The sequence below is a fragment of the Xenopus tropicalis genome, chromosome 1, assembly GCF_000004195.4.
Source record: "Xenopus tropicalis strain Nigerian chromosome 1, UCB_Xtro_10.0, whole genome shotgun sequence".
NCBI lineage: Eukaryota > Metazoa > Chordata > Amphibia > Anura > Pipidae > Xenopus > Xenopus tropicalis.
In genome coordinates this window covers 37,118,104-37,131,921 of record NC_030677.2, presented here as the reverse complement: position 1 = coordinate 37,131,921, position 13,818 = coordinate 37,118,104, and the positions used below count along the sequence as shown (strand labels likewise).

The 13,818-nt window shown below is 39.8% G+C and overlaps 1 protein-coding gene across 1 annotated transcript in view; it reads right to left on the bottom strand.

Moving 5' to 3' along the window:
• slc30a9 (solute carrier family 30 (zinc transporter), member 9) overlaps window positions 1-13,818 on the bottom strand; it is a 40,725-nt gene that overhangs the window by 24,227 nt on the left and 2,680 nt on the right. The window contains 5 exon segments of the mRNA NM_001367999.1: window positions 1,486-1,568; window positions 4,241-4,333; window positions 4,809-4,908; window positions 5,450-5,512; window positions 10,641-10,802. Of these exon segments, the coding sequence (NP_001354928.1) occupies window positions 1,486-1,568; window positions 4,241-4,333; window positions 4,809-4,908; window positions 5,450-5,512; window positions 10,641-10,802 (501 nt within the window).

Sequence of the window (13,818 nt, the reverse complement as noted above, 5' to 3'; positions counted from 1 at the left end):
GGTCCAATTTAACCTAGCAACCAGGCAAAGGTTTGAAAGAAAGACAAGTATATTAATAGAGGTGAGTCTAAAAAGAATGAAGAGTGATACAAAGTAACAATAACACAACACTGTAGCCCTCACACAGCAACAGTTTTTGGCTGCAGGGGTCAATAAAAAGAGGCAGAAGAGCAAGACAAATAATTCAAAAACTATTAAAAATAAGTGAATAAATAAAAAACAAAGACCAAGAATAGGCCATTCTATAGCATATTCAAAGTTAACCTGAAGGTGAACCACCCGTTTAATTATTTAAAGTGAAGTCAGTAATGTAAACAAATAGCGCAGAAGAACAGTTTATTTTTGCATAATGGCTGCCATACAATACTATGAGGACTTACAATATGGAGAACCTATGCAAGAAGGCAATTATGGTAAGTAAAAGTAGCAGTTTATAGGGGATGCTCTTTAGGAAGAACCTCCTATCTCCCATCAATCTATGTTCTAGTTATACATGCACCATGCATATTATAGGCGCATTCTCCGAGTAGTAATGGGTGTAAAGGATCAGCAATTTAATCTATAGGCAATGGGGGAGGCAGAGTTAAAAACATTACAGAGGAAATAAAATTTAGCACTACAGCTGTATATTTGATCATTTTATATAGCAGATTAAAGAGTAGTTTTCCTTAAACTTTTAGTATGATTATAAAAGAATATTCTAAGACATTCTGCCATCTTTTTTGCTTATGTATCCATTTGTTTTTTTTAGAAGTTCTACAGTTGGGAATTTTAGCAGCTATCTGATTGAATTAAAGACTGAAAAATGAATAGGAAAGGACCCCAAATGAAAGCTAGAAAGAGGTAGAAGGCAAATACCGGTATGGAATCTGCTATCTGGGAAACCCGTTACTCAGAAAGCTCAAAACCGCAAGGTGGCCATCTTTATTTTAATCAAATAATTCATATATTCACAAATGATTAACTTTTTCTCTGTAATAATAAAACAGTACCTTGTACTTGATCCCAACTAAGATATAATTAATCCTGTTGGGTTTAGTTAATGATTTTTTAGTAGACATTGTATGGAGATCCAAATTATGGAAAACCCCAGGTCCCGAGCAGCTTAGTCACCATCAAGTACGCAGTATTACTGGAAATCAGTTTAAAAAATGTATAAAAATAATTAATTAATAATTATATTATTATTATTATATTATATTTGCTTAAATTGGACTGTCTGGGAGATGACATTTCTATAATATGGAGCTTTCTTAATAATAGGTTTCCAAATAAAGGAATCCATACCTGTATTGTGAAATATTAATACCTGCTACATTTCTCTCACCCAAGCTGAAAGGGCATTGTAAAAGCTGGCACCAACCCAACAGCTTGGGCACTGCAATGAGAGCATTCCTACTTGCTGTGAATTCTCCATGGGTCATTACCTGGTGTATAATTATTACCATCACTTAAAGCCTTCCTACAAATCTAATATGGACTCACTTTCTCTATATGCAATCTCTTCCTCTTTTCTCATTTTCCGTTCCCTGAAAATGGCTTCTGGACTTCCCCATACCTCGTAGGCTCTGTATAAAGACAGATTTATTATATATCAGCATAGATTTGACTTATAAGTCAGTCTTAATAGGGCAGGCTCGTACTGAAACGCCTATACGCATTTACATGTATACCACAGATCCTAAATGCACGTCTGTACTGTAAAACTGGCAAATTTCTCTGGATATCGCGTTGGCAACTGTCTTTTTCTGCTCTCTATCAACTGAGTGAGTACAAAGTAGTGGGTAATAACCTGTGTATTCTGTTACAGTGTGCCCACCAGGCAATCCGTTATAATTGATTCCTGGGAAATCAGAACACAGTACATTTTTAGGAGATAATATAATGCCAAAATACCCAACAAACTGTAGCATACACATATACATATTAATCAGTATTCCCACAAGAGATTTTACTAATCCTTGTAAATCAATGAAGGGACTCTTACAAATAATCAGAACAAGGCTGCCCTCTGGTGCACAAAGATATAAGAAAACTTTTGAAATTGTCCCATTAAAGAGGATCTAAAGGCAAAAACCCATCAGTGTGTTCTCTACATCATATGGAAGCATTTTGCAATATGAACTTATTAAAAATGGTGTACCATTTATAAAACAACGTGCTGACACTTTGTTTATCAGGCAAATCCCCTGGCTTTCACGCTGATAGCATCCCTACTACCCGATAGCATCACTGTCTGCTTCAGTTCTGTTGAGTGTCTGTGGGGCTTAGTAAAATACACGTCTGTTATTTTTATTGGTGTACAGAGACAGCGACAGACAGAGACCACCAATGTTGAAAGGAAAACTAAAGTAATAATCACTGGGGGGTGGGGGGGCAAATGTTAAGCTCTATAATTGCTTACCCGATACCCAGGAACAATTCCCCTGTTAGCAGAAAACTGCACAGGCCCAGGGTATTTTTGTAGCTCATATGGATCAATCTTCTTCCTCTTCTGTCTTATTTTCTCCACCCCAGGCAGGAGCATATGCAGTATAGTGAAAAAAACAGGTTTTTCAAAAGATGGTTTTCAGTTTTTCTGAAAGTTCCAAATTCATAATAAACAAAAACAAGGGAACAGGGCCCTCCAATATAAAAATTCTCAATTCTTTACCAATTCTTATATTGGTATGCCCTGTTCCCCTTTTTTTGACTGCTTTCACTCTAGTGCAAATGCACCTGCCGAGAACCTTAAGAAAGATAAGACGAAGCAGAAGAGGGTGGCAGCGAGTAGCATCTACAGAAATGCCCTGGGTCGCTGCAGTTTTTAGTAAACAGGAGCACTGGCCAGGATATTAGGCAAGCATTTATAATCACTGGGGGTGTGCCTAACATTTAGCTACCACCCACTCATTATACCTTGCCTACTGCTTTACGAGTAGATAGGATGCGTACAGAGCAGAGTGTTTCATATACTAAATTTCAGTGCTTTGTTCCTGGAAGCAGTACAGAATTTTTAATAAGTTTATATTGCAAAATGGGACTGTAGAGAACAAAGTGAGAAATTATGATTTTTTTGCATTTAGAGCCCCTTAGATTCTACTATAACCTAACACTCGCAGGCAGCTTTCTTCAGTCTACCAAGCAAAGCAGGAAAGAGTTACATTCAGTCTGCCATGTTCCTATGGCTATATTTAATTTATAAAAAGGCAGTAAGAAGTGCTTAATAATTTAACACATTGGGGGGAATTCAAAACAGTTATGATAGATTTGTCGGATTTACCACCTAATTCACAAATCTCCACTTTTGTGAATTTGTCTTTCACAGATTCTGTCATTTTACCAACATTTTTTATGAATTTGCCTTTAGCCATCAAATACAGTCCCATTTTTGGGAATTTGATTAGGATATGGAAATAATCTACACTGGGGAACTGATAGGAGAGTAATGGAGATATTCTCTGAGCCGTATAATAGTGCCCAGCTGGTATGTAATACAGGAAATATCCTGTGAGCGCTATCTGTTATCCCCAGCTGGTATATGGTACAGGAGATTCACCCTACTTCTATGCATTATCAGTAACTCTTCAGCCAGAATATAGTTCAGCATTGAGTACGCTAACCATTTAGCTGTTTTGTCTACACAACGGCCCCAGTATTGAGTATGTTGCAGACTACACTGATTCCCAAGCAGCCACGGCTCATGTATCTAAATGGATTACTAATGAACTCTGAGCAGCGAATTGCCTTTGCGTCTTTATACAAAAGGAATAATAAAGTGGTCAGGTTCCATTTGCCAAAACACTGTCCAATCAGGGGTCGCACCATAAAACTGGGCAAATGTTAAATACATTTATCCCCATTCATTCCTAATAGTGCAGGGCAGCCCTGGGCATTGTAGCGTTAAACTGAGAGCAAATCAACTTTCTCAGAGAATGTTGATAAATGGAGGATTCATTCCCCTACTTATAACAGTCCCCCTAGTTATATAGGTCTTGGTGCAAACAGCAGGCTTTAACCCTGAATGTGTCATTCAGTCGGTTAGGATACACCAACTGCCACTATGTAGCAAATAAAAAACATCCTATAAGTGGGAGGAAGTTAGACAGCCTAACGGTTAGAGCAGCCGCCTAACAACATCAGGTGAAGAGTTCGATTCCCGCACCCAGCAACAACGGGTGCAGAGTTCGATTCTCGCCGCTGGGTGCCTCCCAAATTTTTTTTTTATTTCAAAATGGTTAATGGTAATTTGCGGACTTACTTTGCCTCCACATCAGACCTCAGATATACAGTAAATGCTTCAGTATCATCATGGGGACTTCTTCGCCTGATTTTCCGTAATGACTCCAAGTCACTAACACAAAGAGAAAGGCTGGAGTTAAAAAGGGTGACTACAGGTCTGCTTAGTGTGTCAGTATAAAGAATGGTCACAATCTTTCAATTCTCAACACTTTCATACTCCAGTCCAAACCTACACTAGATGAGTCAAAGGGGGGTTGCTGGGAGTTGTAGTTTTGTGTCAGCTGGAGTGATAAAAACAATTACCAGTATGTAAGTGATATGATTTTAGAAATGTTCTCATTTTAGCTATTCTAACTATCAAAGGTTTTCCTACTTTTATTCGAACAATAAGAGATGTTCAACTTGTGGTTTCAAGCTGTTGAACAGCAGCAACCAAAGTGGTATACAGGTACATTCAGTCACCTTTAAACTTGGATTTTAGAATTACATGAGGTATAACTGTATCTTTATACTAGTCACGAGTACTTGTGTTGTCACAGCAAAAGTACAATTTAAAGATATGTAACTTCAAAGCATACTATAGTTACCTGGGCTTTAGGCAGAACTCATTCAGAGCTCTTACCCCTGTGATGAAGTTATTCTTCATGTACTTTGTCCCATACTCTCTCTTCTTTAAGACTGCCTTTACTGGTGTGGAACAAAAAGCAAAAGGAAAGCTTAAATCACACAAGCTGAGCTTAAAAACTGAGCTGAAAATTGACAGATGGAATATATACTTATTCTGCTGACTTATTCTATTGACTATACTGTTCCCACATAATAGCCTATAACGGTCACCTCCATGACTTTGAATTCCCAATATATTCCCTTGACAAGGCAAGCCTGGCAGTATGGTAGTTTGCCAACATGTACACAAGAATAAAACACAGATACACAGATGAAAACAAAAAGACCCTCCATGCATTTTCCCCCTTCCCCACAGGTTTTGCCGACAGTAAAGAGATAAAATGAAACCATGAAACAGTACTATGAACGTAAGAGCAACAGAACAGTTTAAGCTGTAGAACAGAAAACCAATACGTCCCCCTTTAATAGTGTCTTCCTGTAAAAAACAGTAATTATAATAGGGTGCTTCACTGGTTCGAAACCAGCTTTTGAGTAATTTGCATGATCTGGGTCCCCTGAGAGAAAGAGTCAAGAATCACTGCTATAGTAGCTTCTTACTCACCTTTAACTTGAATAGGATCCGGTGGGAAAGTACTTTTTTGTTCAGATTTGCTAGAATCCAGTCCTGTAAAGCAATTTACCATACATATTATTTCTGCATTATGACTGTGCTTGAATGTTGTACACAATATGTTATTATACCTATAATTCAATATTTCCCCTTTCCCTAGGAATAGCACATGGTACCAAAAACCAACCGAGCTTGCAATTTCTCTAGAATTTATCCAACCTCCATTTTCATTTATAACACCCAGAATTCCTGGCTTCCCGGTATAACAATGTGCCATTTAGTCTGAAAAGCCCAGAGCTGAATCATTCATTTGGAATCATAAAGATAATGGGAAAAAAATTAAAATCATACATTTTTTTTACCAGATGCGCAGCAAAGTGATGGATTTCTGGAAATAAACATCAGGGTGCGTTGCTAATGAAAGCAGATGTTTTTGGTTAAAATAAATATGATGTTTGGGAGATGGAGCTTGAAGTTATGCAATTTAGATATCCACACTCGGTAATGAGAAAAACACTTTCTCTTTTAACTACTTTGCAGCAAAAAATTAAATTTAACTATTTTGTTGCTTGCTTGCATTATATTCTGCTGCACTGGACCATTATATGGAAAGAAGTGCAAGATGCTCAGGCCCTTCTCAGTTGTCTGCACTGGTCTAAATCAGTGGTCCCCAACTAGGGGCTTGTAAGCAACATGTCACCGGCCCCTTGGATGTTGCTCCCAGGGGCCTTAACGCAGGGGTTAATTTTTGAATTCCAGCTTGGAGGCAAGTTTTGGCTGCATAAAAACCAGGTGCACTGCCATAACCTATTTTTTCTTTTGCGTTTGATAGTGGCTTATAGGTAAAAAAAGATTGGTCCTGATCTAAACTGTGCTGAATATAAAAATTATTTGTAAATAAGACCAACAAAAAGTCCCCTAAAAGGACCTTTATGAGGGAAAGCCTCTTTCCTCCTTTACCTTTCTGGTGTTCAAAGATGTTCAAAGGTCTCAGCGAAGTCCAAGCTGGAGCATAGAAACCATGTGAGTAAGTGACAGTTCTGGGGCAGCTTCTGGATAAGGTGCTATGGCAGCACTAGATACATAGGGTTAATTAGCCACTGGCTGCCAACATATTTTTCTTTAGTCTCCACATATGCTTTAACTCAAAATCCTAAATTATATTCATATATAGGTTCTGTGTATAAGGCATGATAGCATTATATGAGTTTCTTGTTGGGAATCACAGACACTGTATTAAAGCGATGGGGTTTGCTACTGTACAGCATATTAGCATAACCAAGTCATTATAATACTGTGCTAATGACATGCTTCATGCAGTAAATTTCTGTCTGCTGGCTAACAAAGCTGCTAGTATATTTATGATATGATATTTATGGCGTATACTGGCACAGCAGGGCAAGTGAACACACGAACAGGCCTAGCAACTGCAGTGTTTCAATGGCTTGATGAAGGGGCGTGCTTAGGTTGTCACTTGACCTGCTGTTCCAGTGTACATCATTTTCAACTGGTATAGAAGTGGAACCCTGCAAAATAGTCAGGAGAAAGCAACTTACAAATTCAACATAACATGGTACAGAATGTGTATATTTATGGTATATATGTGCTTGAGCCTACCCCAATTACAAAAAGTAAAGGAAATTTTCTAAATTCTCTTTAGCAAAACAGCTGTAAAATATGCGGCTACGAGAAAGTTAGTTAATATAAATGCTCTCCAATTTGCTTAGAAAAAAGCCATACATTTGGGTACCATACCATTTTTTAAATGCTTGTCTTCTACACCAGTGCTGTCCAACTTCTGTGGTACCGAGGGCCGGAATTTTTCCGACCTACGTGGTGGAGGGCCGATAATGGAAGACAGTTTTGACCACTCCCCTTTTTGAAACTGCACCCACTTGAAACCACACCCGTGTTTTCACATGACCATACCCATATTAATGGTTGTAGTACAGCAAAAAACCTGCAATACTCTGCCTTCCTTACCCTGCCTGTGTGTGCCATACTCTGCCTTCCCTACCCTGCCTGTTTTTGCCATACTCTGCCTTCCCTACCCTGCCTGTGTGTGCCATACTCTGCCTTCCCTACCCTGCCTGTGTGTGCCATACTCTGCCTTCCCTACCCTGCCTGTGTGTGCCATACTCTGCCTTCCCTACCCTGCCTGTGTGTGCCATACTCTGCCTTCCCTACCCTGCCTGTGTGTGCCATACTCTGCCTTCCCTACCCTGCCTGTGTGTGCCATACTCTGCCTTCCCTACCCTGCCTGTGTGTGCCATACTGTGCCTTCCCTACCCTGCCTGTGTGTGCCATACCCTGCCTGTGTGTACCATACTCTGCCTGCCCTACCCTGCCTGTGTGTACCATACTCTGCCTGCCCTACTCTGCCTGCCCTACCCTGCCTGTGTGTACCATACTCTGCATGCCCTACCCTGCCTGTGTGTACCATACTCTGCCTGCCCTATGGCACACACAGGCAGCCTACAGTAACACAATGCTGGCACTGCTCCTACAGTCTGCACAATAACTATATATTAAAAAACCTTTTAATTGCAGTACCACCTTAGTATATGTTCTTTTTGTAGTGTGCAGGGATTATTTGTGGGTTTCTACTGCTCCTGAGGTGTGAACAGGGGAACAATGGGGGTGATTACAGCCTGAGGTGTGAACACTGCAGGGGGTGAACAATGCAGAGATTAAAAGGTGTGAACAACACAGGGGATTACATATTTAAACAATACAGCCTGATTACAGCCTGAATCTGAGGTGAGAACCATGCAGGGCCACAATGGCGCGTTGACATCCTTACCCCGGCAGTTTCACAACAGTTCACACTTCCAGTCATGTACTTTGAAGGATTAACACCTTCATCAATGAGAATCTTGGTACCATTGTGATTGGATCATACCTTCTTACACCTGTCAGCTTCAGCTAACACCTAACTGAACAAGTTCAATGGAACCATTGTGATTGGATGTCTGTGACTCTACTACCATCAAGAGTTTAAATACTGGGGAATTCCCTACCAGTCATTTGAACTGAAGAAGCCACTCGGATGAGTGGTGAAACGTTTTCAAGAAAAACTCAGAAAAGTCCAGTTGTTTTAGACTTAATTCTACTAGATACCATGCAGGGGGGGCAGTTAATCACAGTACTGATACCATTTAAAGCTTACACAAGAGTAAGCCATCAAAGCAGCCAGACAGGTGGGGGGCCACACAGAGGGGGGTCGCGGGCCGCCAGTTGGACAGCACTGTTCTACACTATTGGCCTCATATACTAGGGAATTACAGGAAAAGAGTGCCAAATGGAACAAAATAAGAATAGGGGAGATCCCCAGGGACAAAGTGACAGTGGGACAGAGACAATAGGAAAGTTCTAGTGAAGTTATTGCCTCTGCTCTGCTTTCCATAGCACTGGTCATGTGCCTTGCATACACAACTGGTAATAAAAATTAAATACAGGACTTAAAAAAGAACAAACATTCCCAAATCAATCCCATTCAATATGTGTAAGGTGGCTACCTGTTTTCACAGGACTCGTCCAGTTTTCTGTTATTACTAAACCTGGAAGTAGGTGAAAGGGAAATATCTGCAAGCACAAACTCAGTGGTGCTGTTACACTTTTCTGAACAAGCAAAGCAGTAAGAGTGATCAGCTGTACCTCCCTAGTTTGTGAGCAAGCAGAAAAACTATGGGACTGGGCAAAGCAGAGTTAGTTTGCAACAGGCACCATTATTTGCACTGTAAGCTGTACAGGCTTAGGCATTTACCTCAAATACCATATGGCAGGGTAATCCAACTGGGGAGGGGCTCTGGTCCTTTAATGATTTCTTATGCCTAACCCCAACCGCCCCCCAATATGCTCAGTAACTCCAAAAATTACAACATTTGAATAAAATCCGGCCCTTTCATTTAAGGCATGGCAGAAAAAATCAGCCCATTAAAAGGTTGCATAGCAATGCCTTACAAGAAACTCAGGGGGAGGGCTATATTGTATACTGTATAAAAGCTCTTTGCCTGTGACCTCACACCTGTATATTATCATTGAACTCCTTGATGACTTTTAAAGGAGAAGGAAAGGCTAAAAAAGAGTTAATCTCAAGCTGCAGGCATACCTTCAGTTCTCTCAATAGTGCCCTTAAGTCTCCCCATATTTCTCCTGTTCAGATGATCAGAAGCCAAACAGGAAAAAAAAAACGCTGAGCTGTGTAAAGAAAGTTCCCATAATGCCTCACTCCTGCACCGAGACCCAGACCAAGTGTACATGCTAAGTTAGTTAGACTATGGGGGGAATTCACAAAAGTGGTGATATTGAGACTAAATAAATGTGGAGATAGATTTCTCGAATTTTCCACCTAATTCACAAACCTCTATCTCCACTTTTGTGAATTTGTCTTTTAAACAGTCAGTTTTCAGATTTTGTCATTTTCCAGACATTTTTTTTTTATGAATTTGCCTTTATCTGTTAGTAAATCTGTCAGTGTGCCACCAAACCCAGTCCCACATCTACACGAGCCTTGGAATAAGGAATTTTACCAACAGGATTTTGTATTTCATATGCAATTTGTCATTTCACTTTGGGGGCATTTCCTGAGGGATAATTTTAGTTTGCCCAGGGAAACTATACATCATTTTTTTCAGGACAATCTGGGCTTTCTAATGTTTTCTATATTTCTGTGTAATTCCACTTCTGTAACAAGATTTAAGGGTCTAAATACCTTCTTCTCTAGCCCCTACTCATTACTGGGCAGCAGCAATCCGGCCCCCACACCAACATGCCCTGTGAATACAGGTCCAACGGGACTAGGGCCCACTGAGTTTTTATCCAGTGCCCTGTTGGGGCCAGTCCAACCATAACATTCTAGCTTGCACTATTGTGGCTAATCTTTTAGCAATAAATTGCCTCAGTAGCTTCCTTCTAATTTATGTTCAGCCATCAACCTTGCTTTAGGTTGCCATCCTGATAGTAATACCCATTTGGGTAACTTCTTTGCTCAGAATGGAACAGTTTATCCCCGTTATCCCTGGCAATAAGCCTTCTCATCTCTTTTAATAATGAATGCCATTGCGACTAAAAACAGGAACCAGTTCTTCAACATATTTACAGAACAAAATGTTCAATTATACAAAGAGCACATACTGTTCTGTCGGTAATTTATCTGCTACATCTCCCAGTAGTTTAATACCTGCTGTAGATTTTTCTTGGGAACTTGCTGCACTGGGCCCTTTTGGTCCATGGTCTTCCTTCTGATCACCGGAAGAATAAAGTCGGATTTGTGCTTGAATAGGCAGGTAGCTTGATGGCAGAAAATACAGAAGTCCTTTGCTCTCCAGAGCATTTTGCCAACCTGCAGAAAGAAAAATAACGACTATATAAACTCTTTAGCAAACATTCATCTGGCACTACCTTAGCATATCACTGTACCCAAATCATAAATGTGAGCATGCATCTAAACTGTACAGACATTTAGACAGGAGATAAAGAATGTTTATAAGTAGGGTCCAATTGCATCTAGATAAGCATGGGAGATGCTTTGTTGATTTTCTCAACAACAGTACCAAGCTACAGCACAGCACTCCCAAAAAACTTTCAAGTGAACAAGAAATCAGCACACACTCGGCCACACTGGGCTATACTTGCAAAGATCACTGTGAGGCTGAAACAGATAAATGGTGGATGTCCTAGCCAAGTGTACTGAAGTCTGATCTATAGCCCCAATCATTCAACAAAAATGCAGTGTCGATGTTGGTTGTGATACTCAGCTGTGAAGCCATATAGACTTAGCATTGATTGATATGAGTTCTGGCAGGTACTTCATGCAGGTATGGGACCGGTTTTCCAGAATCTGTGGGACCTGGTGTTTGACAGATAAGGGGTCCTTATGTAATTTGGATCTCCATACTATAAGTCTACTAAAAAAATCACTGAAACATTAAATAAACCCAATAGGACTGTTTTGCCTCCGATAATGATTAATTATATCTTAGTTGGGATCAAGTACAAGGTACTGTTTTATTATTACAGAGTAAAAGGAAGTCATTTTGGAAAGTTTTAATTATTTGATTAAAATGGAGTCTATGGGATATGGCCTTCACATGACTCTGAGCTTCCTGGATAACAGATCCTATTTTGTGTATGTTTTAATTGAGTGCAAAATGCCTGACTAGTGTGGGGGTCAAAGTTTTCACTCATTCGACGTGAGGAAATAGCAAGAACAATATGTGTTTTAAAATGCAAGGTTACCAGGTTTCACACTGCACAGAGCAATGGCTTTATTAGGATATACCAGTCAAGTGATACAATAATTATTATGAATAAAATACCACAAATCATAACATGTATTACTGCTTGTTCAAACAAGACAGAGTTCAGCTCACACTACAAATAAAATTTCGGAGCATTGAGCATGTTTAACCAATCTATATTGTAAAGTTGCTTAGACTAAAGCTGGCCATACACGCACCGATACTATGGTACGAAACCTCGTTTCGTACGATATTCGGTGTGTATATGGCATGTCGGCGAGTCGACCGATATCGCAGGAGGCTGCTGATATCGGTCGACTCGCCGATCAGACCGGTTAAAAGATTTTGATCGGGCGCCATAGAAGGCGCCTGACCAGAATCTGCCATTAGGGCTGTATCGGCAGAAGGAGGTAGAAATCCTATTGTTTCTACCTCCTTATCTGCCGTTTCAGCCCTGACGGTGTGTGGCGGATCTGACGATGTTTCGTGCGACCGATGGTCGCCCGAAACATCGTCAGATCACCACGTGTGTGGCCACCTTTACATTTTCTTTCATTATACAAAAAAAGAACAGTTTTTGGGTAGAGATTCCCTTTAACTGATCATATATTTTGTGCAGTTTTTAGAGAAGCAAATTTTGTCAACTGTCCACTTCATGGTTGTTCTGAGCTACAAATAATTTCTACTTAAAAACAAAGAAGAAGTCATGCACGACCAATAATGTGACAAGCTGCAGTCCATGTGATTTCTTTAAGAAACAGCATCTTAAAAGCATGACTACAATTGTTCCAACAAAGTGGTTCTTGTATGACCTCTAATGAGTAACTAAAGGAAGAACCCACCAGTAATTTGGGCAGAGCTATGGAAAATACTTCCAAGATCCTGAGACAGTTTTATAATATAATAGAAGACATGTACCTGTCACTAAACAAGATTATAACCATCTATACGACTAAAACAAAAATTAAACATTTATTGGTATATACTATACTTCACTATTATTCCATTCTTTTGTGAGTTGTGAATAAATAGTCCAAAGGCAGGATATTGATATCATATGGGGCAGGTTAGCCGAATGTGGTAACACTCCCTAGCTTTCCTTATAGTTTAAAAAGATATACCATAAGACCATATTAGCATAGATATTATTGTGGACCAAAAACATTTTAGTTTGATAGCATAAGAAAAGCCCTTAAACATATCCCTGCACACTACAGACATCTGAAGGTGAAATTCAGCCTATGGTTTCTACAACAGACCTACATAATAGCTAATGCAGCTGTTGACCAACAGTACGTACTACTGTCAGCAAGTGATTCACATATTTCCCACTGGCAATTTACAAGAGATTAGTCGCCTGTGGTAGAGATTTATAGTGAGCGACTAAGCTTCACTTCTTCCTTGGAAAGCAAAACTAATCATTACTTTCAGATAACTCTGTTAAGAAACTATTCACAGAATGTAGTGCCAAACATTATGCACTGTATGAGTCTAAAACAAAGACTCGTATGGTACTGTATGTAGTGTATGGAATGGGACTAAAGATACACGGGCCGATTCCCTTAGACCGATTCAGCAGCTTATTAGCCTGTGTATGGGCACTAACGACTGGTCTGCCTGACCAACATCTGCCCTGAAGCCGGCCAGATATCGATCAGGCAGGTTTGATTTTTAGTCGGAACCAAGGGCCAGGGCCAAACGACCAAATTAGCCCGATATCGCCCACCCGTAGGTGGAGATATCGGGAGAAGATCCGCTCACTTGGTGACCTCGCCAAGCGAGTGGATTTTAGCGTGTATGGCCAACTTAAGGGCTTTGAATGGATTGTAGATCTGCTGGTTTCTAGAGTCCTGTTTGATTCACCACTGTGAATCCTCTTTTGATATACTATCAGATTACACAAATGATCTTTGATTAAAGGGACAATATACTCTGTTATACTACACAATTCACTGAATAGGGTCTGTGCTGGCTATACTTTTTGTCTAATGCTTTAATTGACAAATATTTTTTTTTTTTTGTTATTTCTTGCAGGAAACGTGACAAAGACTAGACGTTAAAGGAACAGTAACACCAAAAAATGAAAGATTTAAAGTAATAAAAATATAATGCACTGTT